The 19,598-nt window shown below is 40.2% G+C and overlaps 1 protein-coding gene across 1 annotated transcript; it reads left to right on the top strand.

Annotated features, from left to right (window-relative positions):
• Positions 1–338: 338 nt before the first annotated feature.
• LOC141791559 (putative fibroblast growth factor 1) lies at positions 339–4,459 on the top strand. The gene is made up of 3 exons (XM_074672121.1): positions 339–677; positions 3,459–3,562; positions 3,961–4,459. Exons 1-3 carry the CDS (start codon positions 365–367, stop codon positions 4,144–4,146), a joined length of 603 nt encoding a protein of 200 aa, XP_074528222.1. The 5' UTR covers positions 339–364; the 3' UTR covers positions 4,147–4,459.
• The last annotated feature ends 15,139 nt before the right edge of the window (positions 4,460–19,598 follow it).

Below are 19,598 nucleotides of genomic sequence, written 5' to 3'. Positions count from 1 at the left end.
TCTCGCCTCAGCAGGACGGTGAGAAAATAGCTCCTGTGTTTCACTCCTGGACTACAAAGTCATAAGTTAATCTGTTGCATGGACTTGTTAGACTTTTGCTCGCACTTGCAACATTTCCAGCAGGGAATAAAACCCTCAACTGTTGCGTCCACATGTTTGAGAAGTTACATCACGACCATCTGGAAATTATTCCCACAAAGAAAGAATCTACGTGATGTAAGTTGGGAAAACAAACCCGGGTCATGTGGTCTGGCCTCGGTCCAGATCTGATTCCATCACTTCAGGGAAGAAGAAACAAGTAGTACCTTAAAAGGTTGACGTGGAGCCGGAGAGGCAGAAAGAGGGAGACGGAGATAATCTTATCATGAAGTCGTCCTCCCCTTCCTGTTTCCTCTCCTGCTTCGGTCCCGGCTCAGCAGATATTTACAGACAGAATGTTGGATCTGAGTCCTCCTTTCAGACACAGAGACATAACTCTGCTTCAGCCCAGCCGAAGACGCTCTCCAGGATGTCTGAAGGAGACGTTACAGTGCTGCCGTTCAGCCCCGCTGCTGTGGACATGTCCAGACAAGAGAGCCGGACGCTCACCAGGCTGTACAGCATGAACGGAGGATACCACCTGAGGATTTCACCTGACGGAGCCGTGAGCGGGGGCAGGCAGGAAAACGACCCCTACGGTGAGGAAGACCTGGTCCTAATATTCTGTTCTCAGGAGCTAAAAGCTAAAAGCTAAAAGATGCCTCTTTATACAGTAAACAAGACAAGGTTAAAATGAAGTTTTTGCTTGACTGATGACAGATCTTTGTTTTAGTGAAAGTAAAGTTTAAGTCCATGTGAGAAGTTTCTCAGTGATCCTGAAAAAGTCTCTCTTCTAGATTTCTGCCTGATCCTAATTCAGACTTTAAAATGAGATTAACAGCAACAATATAGATTATTCCTAAATGCTACCTCTCCACTTCCTGATCGGGTCAAGCAGGACCGGATTGATTAATGGTCCATTTAAGTCTCTATGACAACACCACGCCGGCTGATGAAGTTTATCAGAGAGAAGAGAGATCTGTGTTTTTCTCTGCTGAAAATGATTCCTGTGATTAATGTTGTAGTGATGGTGGACACTGGAGCCTAACTGTCAGACAGAAAAAGGACAGAAGAGCAGAGGAAAGATAAACAGGAGAGAGAAAGAGCATGAGCTAAAGGCTAACACAGAAGCTTAAGACTCAAAACGAGCCAAAGACAAGGCTAAAAAAGGAGCTAAAGGTGAAAAAACAAGCTTAAGGCTGAAACACAAGCTAACTGCTAAAGACTAGCTAAAAGCTAAAACAAAGACTAAAGACTTACAATGAGCTAAAGGCTAAAACAGAGGCTAAAAGGCTACAACATTAACTTCCGGCTTAAATAGGAGCTAAGGCGAAAGGGCAGGCTTCAGGCTAAAGACTACCTTAAGGCTAATGCACAAGCTTAAAGCTAAAACAAGGGCTTAAGTCTAAAACGAGCCAAAAGCTACAACAGGCTTAAGGCCTAAGCACAAGCTTAAAGTTAAAATAGACTACTGGCTAAAACACAAGCTATAGGCTAAAGACTAGCTAAAAGCTAAAACAAAGACTAGAGACTTATTACGAGCTAAAGGCTAAAACACAGGCTCAAAGGGTACAACATAAACTTAAGGCTAAAACAGGTGCTATGGCGAAATTACAGGCTTATGGCTAAAACACAAGCTAAAGGCTAAAGACAAGCTAAAGACTAAAGCACAAGCTTAAAGCTAAAACAAGGGCTAAAGGCTAATTCACTGGCTAAAGGCTACAACACAGGCTAAAAGGCTACAGCATTAACTTAAGGCTAAAACACAAGCTATAGGCTAAAGACTAGCTAAAAGCTAAAACAAAGACTAGAGACTAATTACGAGCTAAAGGCTAAAACACAGGCTAAAAGGGTATAACATTAACTTAAGGCTAACACAGGGGCTATGACGAAATTACAGGCTTATGGCTAAAACACAAGCTAAAGACTAGCTAAAGACTAGCTAAAGACTAAAGTACAAGCTTAAAGCTAAAACAAGGGCTAAAGGCTAATTCACTGGCTTAAGGCTACAACACAGGCTAAAAGGCTTCAGCATTAACTTAAGGCTCAAACACAAGCTAAAGGCTATAGACTAGCTAAAAGCTAAAACAAAGACTAGAGACTTATTACGAGCTAAAGGCTAAAACACAGGCTCAAAGGGTACAACATTAACTTAAGGCTAGAACAGGGGCTATGGCGAAATTACAGGCTTATGGCTAAAACACAAGCTAAAGGCTAAAAACTAAAGAACAAGCTTAAAGCTAAAATAAGGGCTAAAGGCTAATACACTGGCTAAAGGCTACAACACAGGCTAAAAGGCTACAACATTAACTTAAGGCTAAAACACAAGCTAAAGGCTAAAGACTAGCTAATGCACTAGCTTAAAGCTAAAACAAGGGCGAAAGGCTAAAACATGAGCTAAAAGCTACAACACAGACTTAAGGCTCAAACAAAGGCTTAAAGTTGAATAGACTGCAAGCTAAAACACAAGCTAAAGGCTAAAAAACAGGCTTAAGTCTAAGGCCCTTTTTTTAGAAACTACCGTTGCCAAAATTGCAGCTTTTATTTTTAAGTTTCGTTTGCGACGTGTACACATCCAACCAATCAAACCGCCTGTTGTTGACACGTCACTTACCAAACATTCAACATTGATTGTCTTTGTGTCCCAGCACTTTATTCTTTACAACAACAACAAAACATAAAAACTACAAAACAATGATTGCACAGGCATCGTTTGGAAGAAAATAGTCGCAGGGACTGAATATGACGGCTTCAATTTTTGCAATTTCGTACCATTTATTCGCGTTGCCGTTGGTGTGTAAATGCCTTGAAACACAAGCTAAAGGCTAAAGTACTTAACGATGAGACAGAGCTAAATATAGCCGGCTACTAAATTACGGTACAAACTGACAACGTTAGCTTGTTGTCACATTTCAAACAACAGTGCTATGCAACTGTTGATAAATACCTTAGCTTGTGGAGTTAGATCTGGTAAAAAGTTGACTTGAACAAAGGAAATTTGTCCCAAAACAAACGCACGCCTGGTTAAAAGTCACATCTTTACCACAGTGTTCGTGAGACTCCGGGCCAGAAGGTGGCGCTGCAGTCACATTAAAACAGATCCTCTTCACAGCATCTTTAAATAAACAACAAGAGACATGTTTCAGTTTATCTCCAACAAGTAGACTAGACTAAAAATATGAAAATATCGTGGATTATGAACAGGAAAATATATCATAGAGAGACTTTAACATTGAAATCTGGCCTCTTACACTCTGTCACAGCTCTCTTTGGAGTGGGGGTTGTTCAGACTTTTAAAGGTCATGATCACATTGTGCTTAATCCCTTTTTATCCACCTCGTCCATGAAAAAGCAGAAACATTGTTGCCTGTGTGTTCCAGACGTCTTGCGGGTGAAGGCTGTGAGCGTAGGAGTCGTGGTCATCAAGGGCGAGATGTCGGGAAGATACCTGGCAATGAACAAGAAGGGACGCCTCTATGGATCAGTGAGTCTGAACTTTCTTTATAAGGCTGGCAACAGAGTCTCCTCTGGGAGTCCAGCTTGTTTTGGATGAATAAGAAAAAGAGCGGAAATGTTGCCAAACGCGTAAACACAGATGAGTTATTGTTCTCTGTTAAACTGAAAGGTTAGGAGTCATTAAAACCACGTCTCCATTAAAACTTATCGACTTGTTCGTGTTTGTTTAAGCTCCCTACAGTTAGGCAACAGCCTGTTATTTCCTAATCTGTGTTAGTCTGGAAAATCACAGCGCTGAAGGCTTTGGAGTAACCACTGTGAGCAATAACAAGTCACAGAGCTGTTTCTCAGATCAGGTCTTATTTCAGCTGCTCAGCTCGGTTTGATCTGGACGATAACAAACTGATCTCTGCTCTTTCCTCCCAGCAAACTCTGAACGATGAGTGCTACTTCCTGGAAAAGTACGAGGAAAACCACTACAACACGTACCGCTCTCAGAAGTACGGCTGGTACGTCGGGCTGAAGAGGAACGGACAACCCAAAGCTGGACCCAAAACCCACCAGGGTCAGAAGGCCGTCTTCTTCCTGCCCAGGCCCGCGGGCGGCGTGTAAACAGAGACGTCAGCAGGAACCACGGACACGCATTAAGAGGTCGCTTTAAACCTGGGGTGGTGATACCTGAGGCTAACACGTGACGCTAGCTTTACAGTCTCTAAACGTGGAGGGGAAGTGTGCAGCTCCTGTCAGGCCTGATTTATCCGTGTCCACTTTGAACCCTGATATGAAATACCGCTGCTGGAGGACGGCGCAGGCAGACATAGTTTAACAGTTGATCATGTTTGGCACAGAGGAAACCAACAAGGCAGTAAAGATGAGAGGCTGAGCATCAGGGAAAAAAAACAACTACAAAACGAGAGATTAAAGTCTGATGGTTTTCAGCGCCAGACCAAAAACAGTTTTATACCTTATTTTTAATAATATTTTAAAGATCCTGTGAGGAGTTTTTAATAATCTTGAAAAGGTTTTTTCAAAATGCTTCTTTTTAGCTTCCTGATCGGGTCGACTTATAGCACGTCTAAGTCTCTATGACAACACCACACTGGCTGATGAAGTTTCGATTTCTTTTTGATTTCTGTGATTAATTTTGTAGTGATGGTGGAGCCTAACTGTCAGACAGAAAAAGGACAGAAGAGCAGAAGAAAGAGAAACAGGAGAGAGATAGAGCACGAGCTAAAGGCTAACACATGAGCCAAAAAGGGCTGGAGACTAAAACACAGGCTGAAAGCTAACAAATGAGCTAAAGGGAAAGACACAAGCTAAAAAGCTAAAACAAAAGCCAAAGGCTAAGACAGAAGCTATAGGCTACAACACAAGCTAAAACCCAAAGCACAAGCTAAAGGCTAAAGAAGAGCTAAAATCTAAAGCAAGGGCCAAAGGTTTAAACACTAGCTAAAGGCTAAAAGGGTTAATGTGTTTGTGCTAATGTAGCCTCCAACCCACAGTCAGCAGTTATTCTGCAGTGGTCTGTTCAAACTTGAGAGTCTATCAATAAAATGAAGAGCCAGGTTACGTTAGCTCTGATTGGTGAGGTTGGAGTTGGTAGATGAGCTCTGGTAGGACAGAACCAGGATTCACTAACGTTACACGTTACAGACACGTCTCAGAGCACCGGGCTGTGAGGAGAGAGAAATATAGCAGCTGCTAAACTACGCTACAAACTGACAAAGTTAGCTTGTTGTCACGTTAGCCTATGGGCACGTCCTAGCACTGGGCTTCCGATAGCACTACATTTTGCCGGCTCCTGAATAATGGTAAAAACTTCTCAAGAAACTATCTCAAAGAAATTCAATTCAATTCAACTTACAACATTTGCTTGTGAAAGTCTATCAAAAGGTGTGCATAAGACTCTGGGCCAGAAGGTGGCGCTGCAGTCACACTAAAACAGATCCTCCCCACAGCAGCTTTAAAATGTGAAAAAAGTCACGTTTAAAGAAAACATATCTTGAACTTTCTTGTACAAGTTATACTTATTTTTGTTACTAAACTATTTATTTATGTTAGTTTTATTTTTGAGTCACAAAACTACGCGCTCCAAAAAAGCAAAACAAACTTTTTTTTTTAGTCGTTCCAGGTCCCACAGGGTCTAAAGCAGGGGTCCCCAAACTTTTTCCTGTCAGGGTCAAAAAACTTTTCTCTTCTCTGATGGGGGGCCAGAGTCAGTTTGTAAAAAAAAAAAAGTGTGATGATCGCAGAGGTGTCCAAAATATTTGTTTCCCAGAAAGCCACACATAACCAAATATTAATAACCCTTTCTAGGATCAACAGGAAAAAAATCTGAAAATAAACAATAATACTATTAATGAAATATAAAACACTATTTGTGAAAAAAATAATAACCAAATAACCCTTTTCAGGTTAGTGAAAATAAAAAAAAAATCATAATGCGACTCGGGTCATTATTCAGGGGGTCGGGCAAAATGTGGAGGTGGGCCGTATCCGGTCCCCCAGCCATAGTTTGGGGACCACTGCTCTAAAGAGTAGTCACATGACCTCTTAAAGGTCTCACCTTCATTTCTCTTCTAGCTATTTTTGCTGATAATTAGACATTATTTCCAGTAACATGAAATCTTTCATTTCATAAAGTCTGGTTGTGAATTGTAATCATCAGAAGGAGACGGCTGTCCTCGCGTTATGTTTGGTACCTTTAAACTTTTTCTGATCCTTCCTCCTCAGGTTGGGTTGGCAAAACATAATAGGTTTCCCTCTTAGCTGTCAAAAACACGAATTTTCTCTCTGCCCCTAACCTTCAAAAAGCAGGTGCACGCCACTGAACTGTCGCTAAAGTTAACCTTTTAAAACTCCCGTTGTGTCCGTACCTCCATCGGGTTGTGGCGTTTGCATTCCTGTCGTCGTGGTTTTCGTTGGTGTGGTTGTAATTTTTCTTTTTGACTCTTTTAATTTGCAAACCCTCAGACTCCTACCAGCCACCATAATGAACTATGACTGACAGAGGCGTGCAAATACTTTTTGGAGGGCTGGGGCCACCAGGGGGACACATTGACACACACACTCACACCACCAAAAGAGGGAGGAGGTTAAGATGAGCTCTGATCTGTCTCTGAAGAGGAGCAAGGAGGAGTACACCCAGGCCTCCAGCCTATCACAGGGTCAGCATGTGGAGACCAGAGTCTGTGTAAACGTACAGTCATAATCTTTTCTACGTCACCTGTTTGTTTCTGACACAGAGTAATGAAGCAGATCGTTGGTGGAGGCCATATTGGATATGACACCGGCTTGGAACTTTCTTTCTAACGCTATAGGACACCTGTCAGTCACATGACCTGAGCTGTGCCTCTGATTGGACAAACTCATGATGGTAGTATCTTTTAAACCGCTGAGTTAGAGAAACATTCACCCCAATACAGCGTGTGCTGATGGTGAAATGAGCGTTTCAGACCCAAGCTGTTTTTATTTTGTTTTTTTTGAACCAGGCTGTAAATAAATGTAATATATATTTTTCAACTATCTAAACTGTTTTTTTCCCTTGCTAAAGACTGAAAACATTCATGAACCAATCAACAAGTGGGGTCGCTGAAAGTTTCCCAGCAGACCTTTCTTTGAAGCTTTTTCTTCTGCTGTTGAAACGTGTGTTTCTGTCACACTACATCAGATTAGATCACTGTTGTGTTTATTTTTGACACTTTTCTGCTGATAAATGTGTTACTGAATACTGCTGGAGTAGCCTAAGGAAACATAATCACCTTCATAGAGAGTAATACATATTGTATGGAGTCTATAAGATGTTTAATATGAGGTCTGTGATTAAAAAAATGTATGAAATATAATAAAGAAATATATCTTTAAGTTATATCCATATCTGTTGCTTCTATGACTTTATTCTTTGTCTTTTTATTTTTTTAAGAAGTCAATATTTTTAAAAGACTCATTTCTCCAGCATGAGAAGTACCGATGTACGGCCACAAGATGGCAGCATCGCTCAACATTCAGTGTGTTAGCTCAGGGTGGAGGTGAGACGTAATAAAAGTTCACTGTTTTCCTGTGGGTTTAATCTCTGAAACTTCAGTTTAAAGTCGTCATGTACACGTTTTCAAAATGTTTGTATTTCTAAGAAAAAGAAAAGTTGATCATTTACATTTTTTAAAAATCTTTAATTTATCAAAAAATCCTTGAAGCTGAAGCAGCTTCTGCTCCTGACACTGAGACAAACTTTAAGAGAGTGATTATCTGCTGCTAAGTTCCTGAACTTTAACAGTTTTTATGGATGAGTTTTAAAACGTGTTAATCTGTTAAAAAAGCTGATTCTCCGTCACGTCAAACCGTCCCAGCGTCTGAAAGCGAGCTCTGCCTGTTTTTCTCTGAGGCCCAGTGTGTGTTGGTAAAGAAAGCTGTGACAGATGATACTGAGAAGACCTCCGCTCACCCCGATCAACTATTCTCACCACATTTTTGGAAGCGGTGAAATTATTCATCTAATCTCTGCTTAATGTGTAACGGCTGAGGGAGAACATGGCCCCGGCTCCACGTGCCAGGAAAAAGATCCTGCAGAAAACATGTTTGGGAGGACTGGAGCTCATCGAGACCCGGGTCCCGAGTGGAAAAGAGGGATCACTGCGGAGCTTTCCAAGGGTTTGATAAATTACTGCTTCATAATTAGTGATAGTTTATTATTTGTTGCTTCACCGACGACTTTTTGAAGAATCGCAGCAGATTTTTGTTCTGCACAACGTTCCCGTCCCACTTCTTCAGAGATTTCCTGATAATACTTCTTTTACGACTCTTCTGAGGAAAGGAAATAAAACATTTTAATGTCGCGTTAAACTTCTCAAACTTCCTAACTGAGTGAATCTGTGTCAGAAAGAAAAGGTTTGAAACGCAGCGAGTGTTTCCTTTAATCTGCTCCAGAAACTAAACGTCGGTTTATCCGACATGAGGACACTGACCGGACACGGACAAACATCAACTATTACACAACCTCTCATCCACAGGTCAGTCTCTGTTCTTTCCACCTATACAGCACACACACACACATGTATGCTCTCACACTTACACACACACACACACAGAAACCTGGCTGGCTGCTGGCCTGCAGGGCTGTGCAGGGCAGGAAGGGAATCATTCACTGTAAACTGAACAAGGACCGGCTTCCTCTGGGAGTCCCCGAGCCCGACAGCAGCCAAGATCCCTGCAACACAAACCACTTTAGCAAAGACACACACACACACACACACACTCACACGCACACACACACTCACAGATGTGCGCATACACACCCTGGAGCTGGGACGCACTCTCTCATCTGTGTCTCCTCTGGCCTCTCAGTTTGCTCTTTCTTTCCCTTCCTGTCCATCTCTCAGCTTTCAGCCTCCTCTAACCTTCATCTCTGCTGATTTCCTCCTCGTCATCGTCATTTCTACCCTTACTCACTTCGTCCTCTTTAGATCACCGACCCAGAGGTCAAACATCTAGACCAGGGGACTGCGACCTTGGAGCCACTTTACCTCAGCTCGCCTGTCTAAGTCATTCAGGAGCCACTAAATCTACGTTATCTTCACAATAAAGGCAAAAAAGTATAAAAAATCTTTACATAGCAGATATCTAAAGAATGATTATCTAAACCACATTTTTTAAAATGTATGCAATTGTACATGTGATGTCTTAATTGTTTTTTTTTTTTTTTAAATAAGAAATGTTTGAAGCATTTTGAAATAAATAAAAAAAAATCAAAAATATTTAAATTTCCAAAATTAAAAAAAGAAAAACAAGAAACAAAGATTTTTTAAAAAAAAATCAAATATATTTAAATTTCCAAAATTTGCAAAAAGAAAGGAAAACAGAAATGAATAAAAAAAATGCAAACATTTTTTAATTTTCCAAAATTTGCAAAAAAAAAAAACTAGAAACACAGAATTTTTTTTAAAAAAATTGCTAAATATTTATAATTCCAAAATTTGAAAAAAAAACCAGAAACAGAAACAAAGAAAAAATTGTAAAAAAAATTGCAAAAATATTTCAATTTCCAAAATTTGCAAAAAAACAGAAAAAAAAAAAAAAATTGCAAAAATATTTAAATTTCCAAAATTTGCAAAACAAATCAAAAAACAAAAAAAACAGAAACAACAACAAAATGAAAAAAAAAATTAAAAAAATGGAAATAAAAAAAAAAACTAGCAAGTTTCAAACATTTTTTACAATTAAAAAAAATCCATAAATTTAAAAAAAAGGTGAAATTTGATAAACTTGCACTGGCAACTTGGCAGTCAACTGAAAATTTGCAGAAAAACATAAATAAATAAAGATTTAAAAATTTGTTAAAATTTCAAAAATTTGCAAAAAAATTTGAAATTAAGAAAACAAAAAAACAAACAAAAAACCGATACTGTCTCTCCTTCCTCATGTATTTTACTATTCCTTGAAAAAATACACAACGACATCAGCTTTCATTCATCGTGAAACACGAGGTCAAACCCTGTTTTTAACCTCTAATAACTAATGAACAAGAAACTTTTCAGAATAAAAAGGACCTGAACACAGCACAGCTCAATAATATCTTCATATCTCCACAGCTTCTGGAGGAGAGAAACATTTCTACCAGGTGTGTTTATTTTTTAAAGTTTGACAACAGCCCATCTGGAATGACTTGGGCGACGGAGTTTTTGACTTATACTGCAGCCACCGGGGGGAGCAGTTTTCATGGAGACCTCACTTCAAACCGAGTTAGATGATGTTTAGTTTGATTTTATCTTTTTTATTAAAAGATTTAATTTGTCATTTTCTTCATGTGACTACAAACTAAATGAATCTTTTTTTTTTTTTACAAACTGACCTCCTCTTTTCAAAGACATTAGCTAACATAGGCTAACATGAGTTTCTCTGTGATCCCCATCATTGAGCTCAGAGTAAGGCCTCACTTTGGTTGAGGCAGGTGCAGAGCAGGTGAATGGTTTCAGCCAATCACAGCAGACACAGGGCCAACAGGGTGTTTCTCAGACATTTACAGGAGCTCAGAAAACGTTTGTTCACTTTGTTATTTTACCATGTGACACATTGACCCTAACCCAAAAATAGAGAAACTGAAAAAGGATCTCATCTTCTGGGGAGGTTGCAGAGATCAACCAGGCAAAATATTCAGACTAATAAAGAGTCTCTAACGAAACAGGGCATGCTGTCAGCTGATCCGCCTGGAAACGCTGACACTGCCCCCCCTCCCCTTTCTGCTGCTGCTAGGGGTCTGAGGAAGACCGGAGGGGAGGGGGAGAAAACCAGGGGACAGGGAGGGAGCGTTTCGATGACCCAGAGGATCGCCGGATGCTTGTGGTTGTCCCAACAGCAACTGTTTTCCTAATCGACGATTTGTGCTGGATCGACACATTCTGCAGGGGCTCCACACGTGCAGCTCGGCCTCAGAGCGGGGGCCAGGGCATCCGTCAACCAGGAGACCCCTCAGGACTCAAGGATGAAGATGAAGAAGATGAAGAGGAGGAGGAGGAGGAAGATTTTTACGCATTAAATGTGACAAAATGAGGCAAACCGTTCATACAGGACCCACACACAATCTCTCTTCACTCACACTTAAAAAAAATGAACTCTTATCAAGTGTTTTTGTCTTATTTTAAGTAGAAAATGTCTTTTTAGACTCAATATGAGCCACATTCACCTGACCCGTCCAGAAAAATGTCTGATTTCAAGTTATTTAAAGACAAAATGAGCTGAATTTACAATTCAGCTCATTTTCTCTTTAATCAACTAGCGGCAGGACATTTTCCTGGACTGATAAGTTGAATGTGGCTCATATTGAGTGTAATGAAACAATTGTTGGTTGAAGATGTGATGAAGATCTGTTTTAATTGGACTGCAGCGCCACCTTCTGGCCTGGAGTCTCCGCACACTGTATTAAATGACTTTAAGTGAGGTATGTGTTTGTTTTGGATTAAATTGAGACGCACAAAGGTAAGGTATTTATCAGTGCAGTGACGTAGCGCTACAGTTTGAGTTGTTGTAGCCGGCTATGTGTAGCGCTATCGGCAGTCTGGTGCTATGACATATCCATAGGCTAACGTGACAACAAGCTAACTTTGTCAGTTTGTAGCGTAGTTTAGCAGCTGCTATATTTCTCTCTCCTCACAGCCCGGTGCTCTGAGACGTGTGTGTAACGTGTAACGTTAGTGAATCCTGGTTCTGTCCTACCAGAGCTCATCTACCAACTCCAACCTCACCAAGCAGAGCTAGCGTAACCTGGCTCTTCATTTTATTGATAGACTCTCAAGTTTGAACAGACCACTGCAAAATAACTGCTGACTGTGGGTTGGAGGCTACATTAGCACTAAAACATTAACCTGGGGTTTAGCCTTTAGCCCTTGATTTACATTTAAGCTCTTCTTTAGCTCATGTTTTAGCCTTCGCCCTGTTTTTTGACCTTAAGCTCTTGTTTCAGCTCATTTTTAGCCTTTTTCTTGTGTTTTAGCATTTAGCTATTGTGTTTGCCTATAGCTTGTGTCTTAGCCTTTAGCCTGTGTTTCAGCTTTTTAGCCCATGTCTAAGCCTTTAGCTTGTGTTTTAGCCTTAACCCTGTTTTTTTTTAAACCTCTAGCTCTTGTTTTAGCTCATTTTTAAACCTTTTGCTTGTGTTTGAGCTTTTAGCCTTTGTTTTAGCCTTTGGCTAGTGTTTAGATTTTAGCTTGTGTTTTAGCCTTTAGCTCTATAGTTTGCCTATGTGACTTAGCCTTTAGCCTGTGTTTCTGCTTTTTAGCTTGTGTCTTAGCCTTTAGCTCATCTGCTTGCCTTAACCCTGTTTTTTAGCCTTAAACTCTTGTTTTAGCTCATTTTTAGCCTTTTTCTTGTGTTTTAGCCTATAGCTCTATAATTTGCCAATAGCTTGTGTCTTAGCCGTTAGCCTGTGTTTTCGATTTTTTTTACTTGTGTCTTAGCCTTTAGCTTATTTGCTAACCTTGCCCCTGTTTTTTAGTCTTGAGCTCATGTTGTAGCTTGTTTTTTAGCCTTTAGCTTGTGTTTAAACCTTTAGTCCTTGTTTTGGCCTTTAACTTTTGGTTTAGGTTTAAACTTGTGTTGTAGCCTTCAGCTCGTGTTTTAGCCTTTAGCTCTATAGTGTGCCTATAGCTTGTGTCTTAGCCTTTAGCTCATTTGCTAGCCTTGCCCCTGTTTTTTAGCCTTAAACTCTTGTTTTAGCTCATTTTTAGCCTTTTTCTTGTGTTTTAGCCTTTAACTCTATAGTTTGCCTATAGCTTGTGACTTAGCCTTTAGCCTGTGTTTCTGCTTTTTAGTTTGCGTCTAAGCCTTTAGCTCATTTGCTAGCCTTAACCCTGTTTTTTAGCCTTAAACTCTTGTTTTAGCTCATTTTTAGCCTTTTTCTTGCATTTTGGCCTATGGCTCCATAGTTTGCCAATAGCTTGTGTCTTAGCCTTTAGCCTGTGTTTTAGATTTTTTTTACTTGTGTCTTAGCCTTTAGCTCATTTGCTAGCCTTGCCCCTGTTTTTTAGTCTTGAGCTCATGTTGTAGCTTGTTTTTTAGCCTTTAGCTTGTGTTTAAACCTTTAGCCCTTGTTTTAGCCTGTAGCTTGTGCGTTAGGTTTTAGCTTGTGTTTTAGCCTTTAGCTTTTGTGTTTGCCTATAGATTGTGTCTTATCCTACAGCCTGTGTTTTAGCCTCTAGCCATTTTTTGCCTCATGTTTTAGCCTTTAGCTCGTGTGTTAGCCTTTAGCTTGTGCTCTATTTCTCTCCTGTTTCTCTTTCTTCTGCTCTTCTGTCCTTTTTCTGTCTGACAGTTAGGCTCCAGTGTCCACCATCACTACAAAATTAATCACAGAAATCGTTTTCAGCAGAGAAAAACACAGATCTCTCTTCTCTCTGATAAACTTCATCAGCTGGTGTGGTGTTGTCATGGAGACTTAGACGTCCTGAAGATCAAAGATATAATCTTTTTTTTTTTAAGTGTGGATTAGGATCAGGCAGATATCTAGAAGAGAGACTTTTTCAAGATTATTTTCAAACTCTGTTTTAAGTTCTTGTTATTATTTCATTGTTATTATTGGATTTTTCATGTTGTTAGCAGCTGTGACACAAAAACTCCCCCATGTGTGATCATAAATAATATCTATATTATATCATTTTAAAAACTAGCGTGATTCAGTAAAAAAATGTACATCAATCGAGCTGAACCTCAGGAAGTGTTCAACAAAAACAGAGAGAGAAACTGGAAAATCTAAAAGCAGCGTTAGAGAGCGTCACAAATATCTCTGACCACACGATGAAGACTCCATTTTTACCGTTCAACAAGACCAAGAGGCGAACAGGACCCAGAACAGGACAGAAACAGGAGGAACCACAGACGTGTTATTTAATCAGGATGACGTACCGATGCCCTCGTCAGACTGACTCCTGCTAAACGTCATAAACTCATTTTCATTATGTTGTTTTTGCTCCAGGTTGGGTCCCACGCTGCTGTTTTTCTTGACGTGTCGTAAAAACAGTCGCTCTGCATCGTTTCCAGGCAGGTGACGTCCGTTCAGTGGACTCCCTGTTCTTGAATTTCTTCTTTGTCTCTGTTTTGATGTTTTAATAGGAACGCTGTGAATAATACCTTTAAACAATACACCGCAGCCGAACAGTCGGCCCTTTCCGTCCCCGCCGACGTCATCAGGAAGCCACGACGTCACACAGACTTTGAGCGACGCTAATAAAAGTTGTTTTCAGCTGAAGGAGCCACGTGCCGTTTCCTATGGATGCTGAGTAATATGGGTCATGTCAAGACATCAGCGGGTGTGCAGGCTAACATCCTGACTTCAGTGTGTGTGTGTGTGTGTGTGTGTGTGTGTGTGTGTGTGTGTGTGTGTGTGTGAGGCTGGTAGAGTCATCTCTGGTGTCATTAAAGTCCCAGGATGTTAAAAGCAGAGAGGTTTGGCTTCTATCCGTCTCTTTCAGGATATTTTTGATCAGCTCGGCGTCATCGCTGCAGCGTCTGTGTGTGAAAGTGGATCTGTGCAGTGAGACATCACAGCTGAGCAGACAGGCCAGCTTCCTGTGTGTGTGTGTGTGTGTGCGTGTGTGTGTGTGTGTGTGTGTGTGTGTGTGTGTGTGTGTGTGTGTGTGTGTGTGTGTGTGTGTGTGTGTGTGTGTGTGTGTGTGTGTGTGTGTGTGTGTGCCTCATTGAGCAGAACAATGGATGACAGTTTGTCCATTTTTGGGAAGTGCAAAAAATGACTGAATGAGAAACATGTGAGATAAGAAAGCGTGTGCACGCTGCAAAAATCTGAAATCTATCAAGTTTTTTTGTCTTATTTAAAGTCCCTGTGAGGAGTTTCTCAGTGATCTAGAAAAAGTCTCTTCTAGATATCCCCCTGATCCTAATCCAGACTTTAACATGAGATTATCAGCGCCAAGATGACAGGTTACAGATTGTTTCAGTATGCTACTTCCTCGCTTCCTGATTGGTTAATTTATAGCGCGTCTAGGTCTCCATGACAACACCACGCCAGCTGATGAAGTTTATCAGAGAGAAGAGAGATCTGTGTTTTTCTCTGCTGAAAACGATTTCTGTGATTAATTTTGTAGTGATGGTGGACACTGGAGCCTAGCTGTAATGCTGCGGCCACACCAAACGCGAACTCGTGAATTTAATCGTGCGAAACGCCTGTAACGCGCCGCGTGAACGCCCGAGTCTGGATGCTGGACTATTTTGACAAGCTGAGGGGCAAACATGCGTTAGCGCGGTACTGCGCATGTGGAGTAGAGAGCTCGTTCATTTAAAGACGGAAAGTCCAAAAGAGCATCTGAAAAACAATGAGCTGTGGTTTCATCATGACAGGAGAGTGTGAGAAAGCTTTGGAGATCACCATCAAGGCCTGCTGCCTCTCCCTGGTAACCCACCTCCACTGGCCCTGCCTGGCTGTTCCCTGAGACCTCATCCTCCACCCCCGACCCATGTTCCCGGAGGTCTCCCTGGGGATAATGAAGGGGTGGAGGAAAGAGAGGAGCACAGAGAACTTTCATCTTTTCCCTGGCTCTGCCCCTGCCCCGCTCCTCCCTCCTCTCTATCAGGCTCAAAACTCCGCTGAGGAAAACACAGTCGGACTCAGTGATGACCCGTGCAGCAAATCCAGCTGGAAACAAATATTTACAGAACTGACCTTCAAAACCTGTCTCCTCAGAGACTTTCACCCAAGCCTGCTCCTGTTTTTCTGCTCTCTGTAGAGTACACACATCGTATCCTATCACTCTGGATGATGACACACCACACAGATTGTTTTCTCCTCCATCTTCCAGCGGAGTTGGAGTCGGAGCAGGTGGCGGTTCCCCCCCAACGTCATGAAATCAATGACGTCGTGGGGGAATATCATTGCTGATTGGCTGCCACGGCACAGCCTCATGCGCAAATCCCCCAAACGCGCCGTCCCAGGCGAATCGGCATCTAAACGTGTCTTTGCATTGACTTTGTATGTAACCTCGCCGCAAATTTGTGTTTGGTGTGGCCGCACCATCAGACAGAAAGACAGAAGAGCAGAAGAAAGAGAAACAGGAGAGAGATGGAGCACGAGCTACAGGATAAAACAAGAGCTAAAGGCTAAAGGCTAAAACATGAAAATAAAAAATAAATAAATAAATATAGCTGGCTACTAAACTACTGTGCAAACTGACAGTTAGCTTGTTGTCACGTTAGCCTAGGGATATGTCGTAGCACCGGGCTGCCGATAGTGCTACATTCAGCTGACTACTGACGTATGGTAACTGTTGATAAATACCTTTAATACCTGTTGTATCTGGTAAAAAGTGACTCAAACAAAGAAAAATTTATTTTGCTGATCTATCTTTCCTGAGCTAACACAACCCCATTAATTTACAACCCTAATGACAGAAATTACTTGTTTACCTCCTAACTCAAAGTGATTGAAAAAAGTAAATATTCTTACAACCCGGAAATGAAAATAGCAATAACAAAACAAAAAACAACAAACAAAATGCGAACAACTTCTAACTCTTCCCACCGTAGATGAGCAACACCTGCTCGTACTGTTGCTGCAAAATTGATACATTTGGAAACAGAGTTGGATGACTGTTATTTAAAAGCAGGAATTACTTTTATTTTTATGTCTTCTTGGCCAGAAACAGTCAAATTATTGCTCTTAAACCAAAACTTATTGACAAAATCAGATATTTTTAAATGCTGAAAAAAAAAAAGGTTGTTCGTCTACCCCAAACTGAGCCAACAAGTTTGAAGTTGACTTGAACAAAAACACGCCTGGTTAAAAGTCACATCTTTACGACAGTGTGCGTGAGACTCCAGGCCAGAGGGTGGCGCTGCAGTCACATTAAAACAGATCCTCCTGACAGCATCTTTAAGATAAGAACTAAAAATGTAAAAGAAATAGAAACTTAACTATGTACACAGGATACTGATCCATTCTGACTCTGTCCCTTGTTTTGTGATCTGATTTGAAGTAAAAATTTAGTGTTTACTCATCATCCCCGTAAGGTTTGGTCTGAAAAGTTGTGTATTGTAAAAGAAAATCAAACTGCTCATAAATTGCTTCAATAAATCTCTTTGTTTCATTGATCGAACCTTAAAACGAGGAAACAGCCCCTCCATCCCTCAGCCTGAGCAGAAAAACTCGTCTGCCTGTAAGAAACGCTGAAGCCTGGTCACACTTGTGTCAAGGACATGATGCAAAAGTCATTAAAGTATCCGCTCTCTGTTTCCCTGGAAGTTGTCATGGAATAAGTCTTATTCTGGCGATGAATGCGTAAGCAAAGCCATTACACCCACTCTTCTGAGCGCCGCTGCCCGGGCTCCTTTCTGGGAAAGAGACGTCTGAGTTTAACCTCTTATCTCTTCCTCTTCCCTTTCCCTTTCCTGTCATTCAGTCTGTAAAAATACAACAGACAGAAAACTGGAGGAAAAATAGTTCTCTAAACAAACACGGAGGACTATTCGTGGAGAATACCTCACATTCCTCACATCCCAGATATCGCACACGCTTCGGCTGTGGCGGCGACCATGTCATTGCAGGATACTGCGGCTTCCTCCCTCTTTCATTCAGCCCTGCTCACTCCTCTGGTTCGTTTCGTCCCTGTTTCCGTTCCTTTCTGTTTTTAGGCTGCATCCTTTTTTTGTCCATGTGCTCTGACCAGAGGAGCAGCTATAATTGTCCTCACGTTGTCCAGAAAGAATGTCCAAAGCAGCGCGGCCTTTTGAAGTGGGCCATTGTCTGCTGACCTCAGAAGGTGAGGAGGAGGAGGAGGAGGAGGAGGAGGAGGAGGAAGGTGAGCAAACAGGACAAAAGAGGAGGGGAGGAGGGGGACAGAGATGACCTGACGTCAGAAAAAGGTGTATGAGGAGAGCAAAGATCATTTTTCACACCCTGATTTAGACTGAACGTGTTCGCTGAGTCACACTTAGCTTTAAACTCCTGTTTCATTTCTTTCTTTCTTTTTCTTTCTTTTTTTTTTTTTGATAAACTGACAATAATCAGGCTGTGAAAGGACAGGTGTATTCAGTATAAGTTTTGTTAATTTAAGGGTGAGACATTTTCTGCTGCTGAACATCGTCCCATTTCGCGGACACAGTTTCTTTATGTTTCTTTATGTCCAGGACAAGTTGTTGTCTAAGGAAACCTCTCATGGTTTGATTTCCTTTACCTGCTCCATCAGTGAATTATTGATAAAGGGTTTAAGCTCCAGCTCCTGCTTCAGGAAATGATTTGACCCAAAAACGATGCTTTTAGTCCTGGATGTGTTAAAATGTGTTAAATGTGCAAAAGCTTATTTTCTAACAGTTTCTTTCAGCAGACAATTTTGTCCAAAGCTACGTAAAATACAAGCAAGAATTTAGTTTTTTTTTCTCTTTTTGCTTTTTTTTTCCTTTTTATTCTTTTTTTTTATTTTCCCTTTTGTTCCTTTTTCATTATTTTTTTTTCTTTTTTCTCTTTTATGTATTTCTTTGTTTTTTCTTTTTGTCTTTTTCTTTTTTTTTCTCTTCTTTAATCTAATTTTCCATTGTATTATTATTTTTTCTTTCTCGTCTTTCTTTTTTCCCTTTCCTTTTGTTTCTCTTTTTTCTACCTTTCCCTTTTTCTTTTTCTTACTTCCTTTTTTGTCCTTTCATCCTTGCTTTTTCTCATCTTTTTATTATTTTCTTTTTCTTTTTTCTCACTTTCTTTATCTTTTTTTTTTTACTATTTTCTCTATTTTCTTTTGTATTTCTTCCTTTTTCTTTTTTTGTATTTTTTATCTAATATTACATTTTTGTTCTTTTTATTTTTTCTTTCTTGTCTTTCTGTCTTTTTTCCTTTTTTGTTTGTCTACTTTTCCCTTTTTCTTTTTTTTACTTTCTTTTTTGTCCTTTTATGCTTGTTTTTTTCTCTTCTTTTTAATATTTTTATTTTCTTTCTTCTTGTTTTTTTTTCTATTTTATCTTTTTTTCTTGTCTTTTTATTATTTTTTTCTTTTCTCTAATTTTCCATTTTTTTGTTCTTTTTCTTTTTTCTTTCTTGTCTTTCTGTCTTTTTTCTTTTCCTTTTGTGTTCCTCTTTTTTCTCCCTTCCCTTTTTCCTTTTCTTACTTTCTTTTTTGTCTTTTCATTCTTGTTTTTTTCTCTTCTTTGTATTGTTTTCTTTTTCTTTTTTCTTTTTTCCTTTTTCTTTCTTTTTTTTCACTTGAATACATTTTCTTATCATTTCTTATCCCTTGTTTAAAATGGATGTCAGATATGCCTGTGTAGTTGTTGATATATATACTGTGATATCATCGGCATACATCATTAATTTAGCATCTGATAAAACACGATAAATCATTTGTGCAGGTAGAAAAGGCCACGTTATGAAGAGACACTTTCTGAAAAACTTTAGTGAAGAAAAGAGAAGACTTTTTTTATCTATTTGTCAGACGGTTTCCATCCACGTCACTGCTGATGGTCTAAATCATCAGTTTCATGTCAGAGAGATTTCCAGCTGTCCTGACTTTTTATCCCATCTCATTAAAATACACACAACCCTGGAAATTAACACGTTGTATCACTAAATGTCTGTTGGTCGACTG

The sequence above is a fragment of the Halichoeres trimaculatus genome, unplaced genomic scaffold (assembly GCF_033239565.1).
Source record: "Halichoeres trimaculatus isolate MK-OKI-2021-1 unplaced genomic scaffold, fHalTri1.1 fHalTri1_scaffold_6, whole genome shotgun sequence".
Classification (NCBI taxonomy): Eukaryota; Metazoa; Chordata; class Actinopteri; order Labriformes; family Labridae; genus Halichoeres; species Halichoeres trimaculatus.
This window is presented reverse-complemented; position numbering and strand designations above follow the sequence as displayed.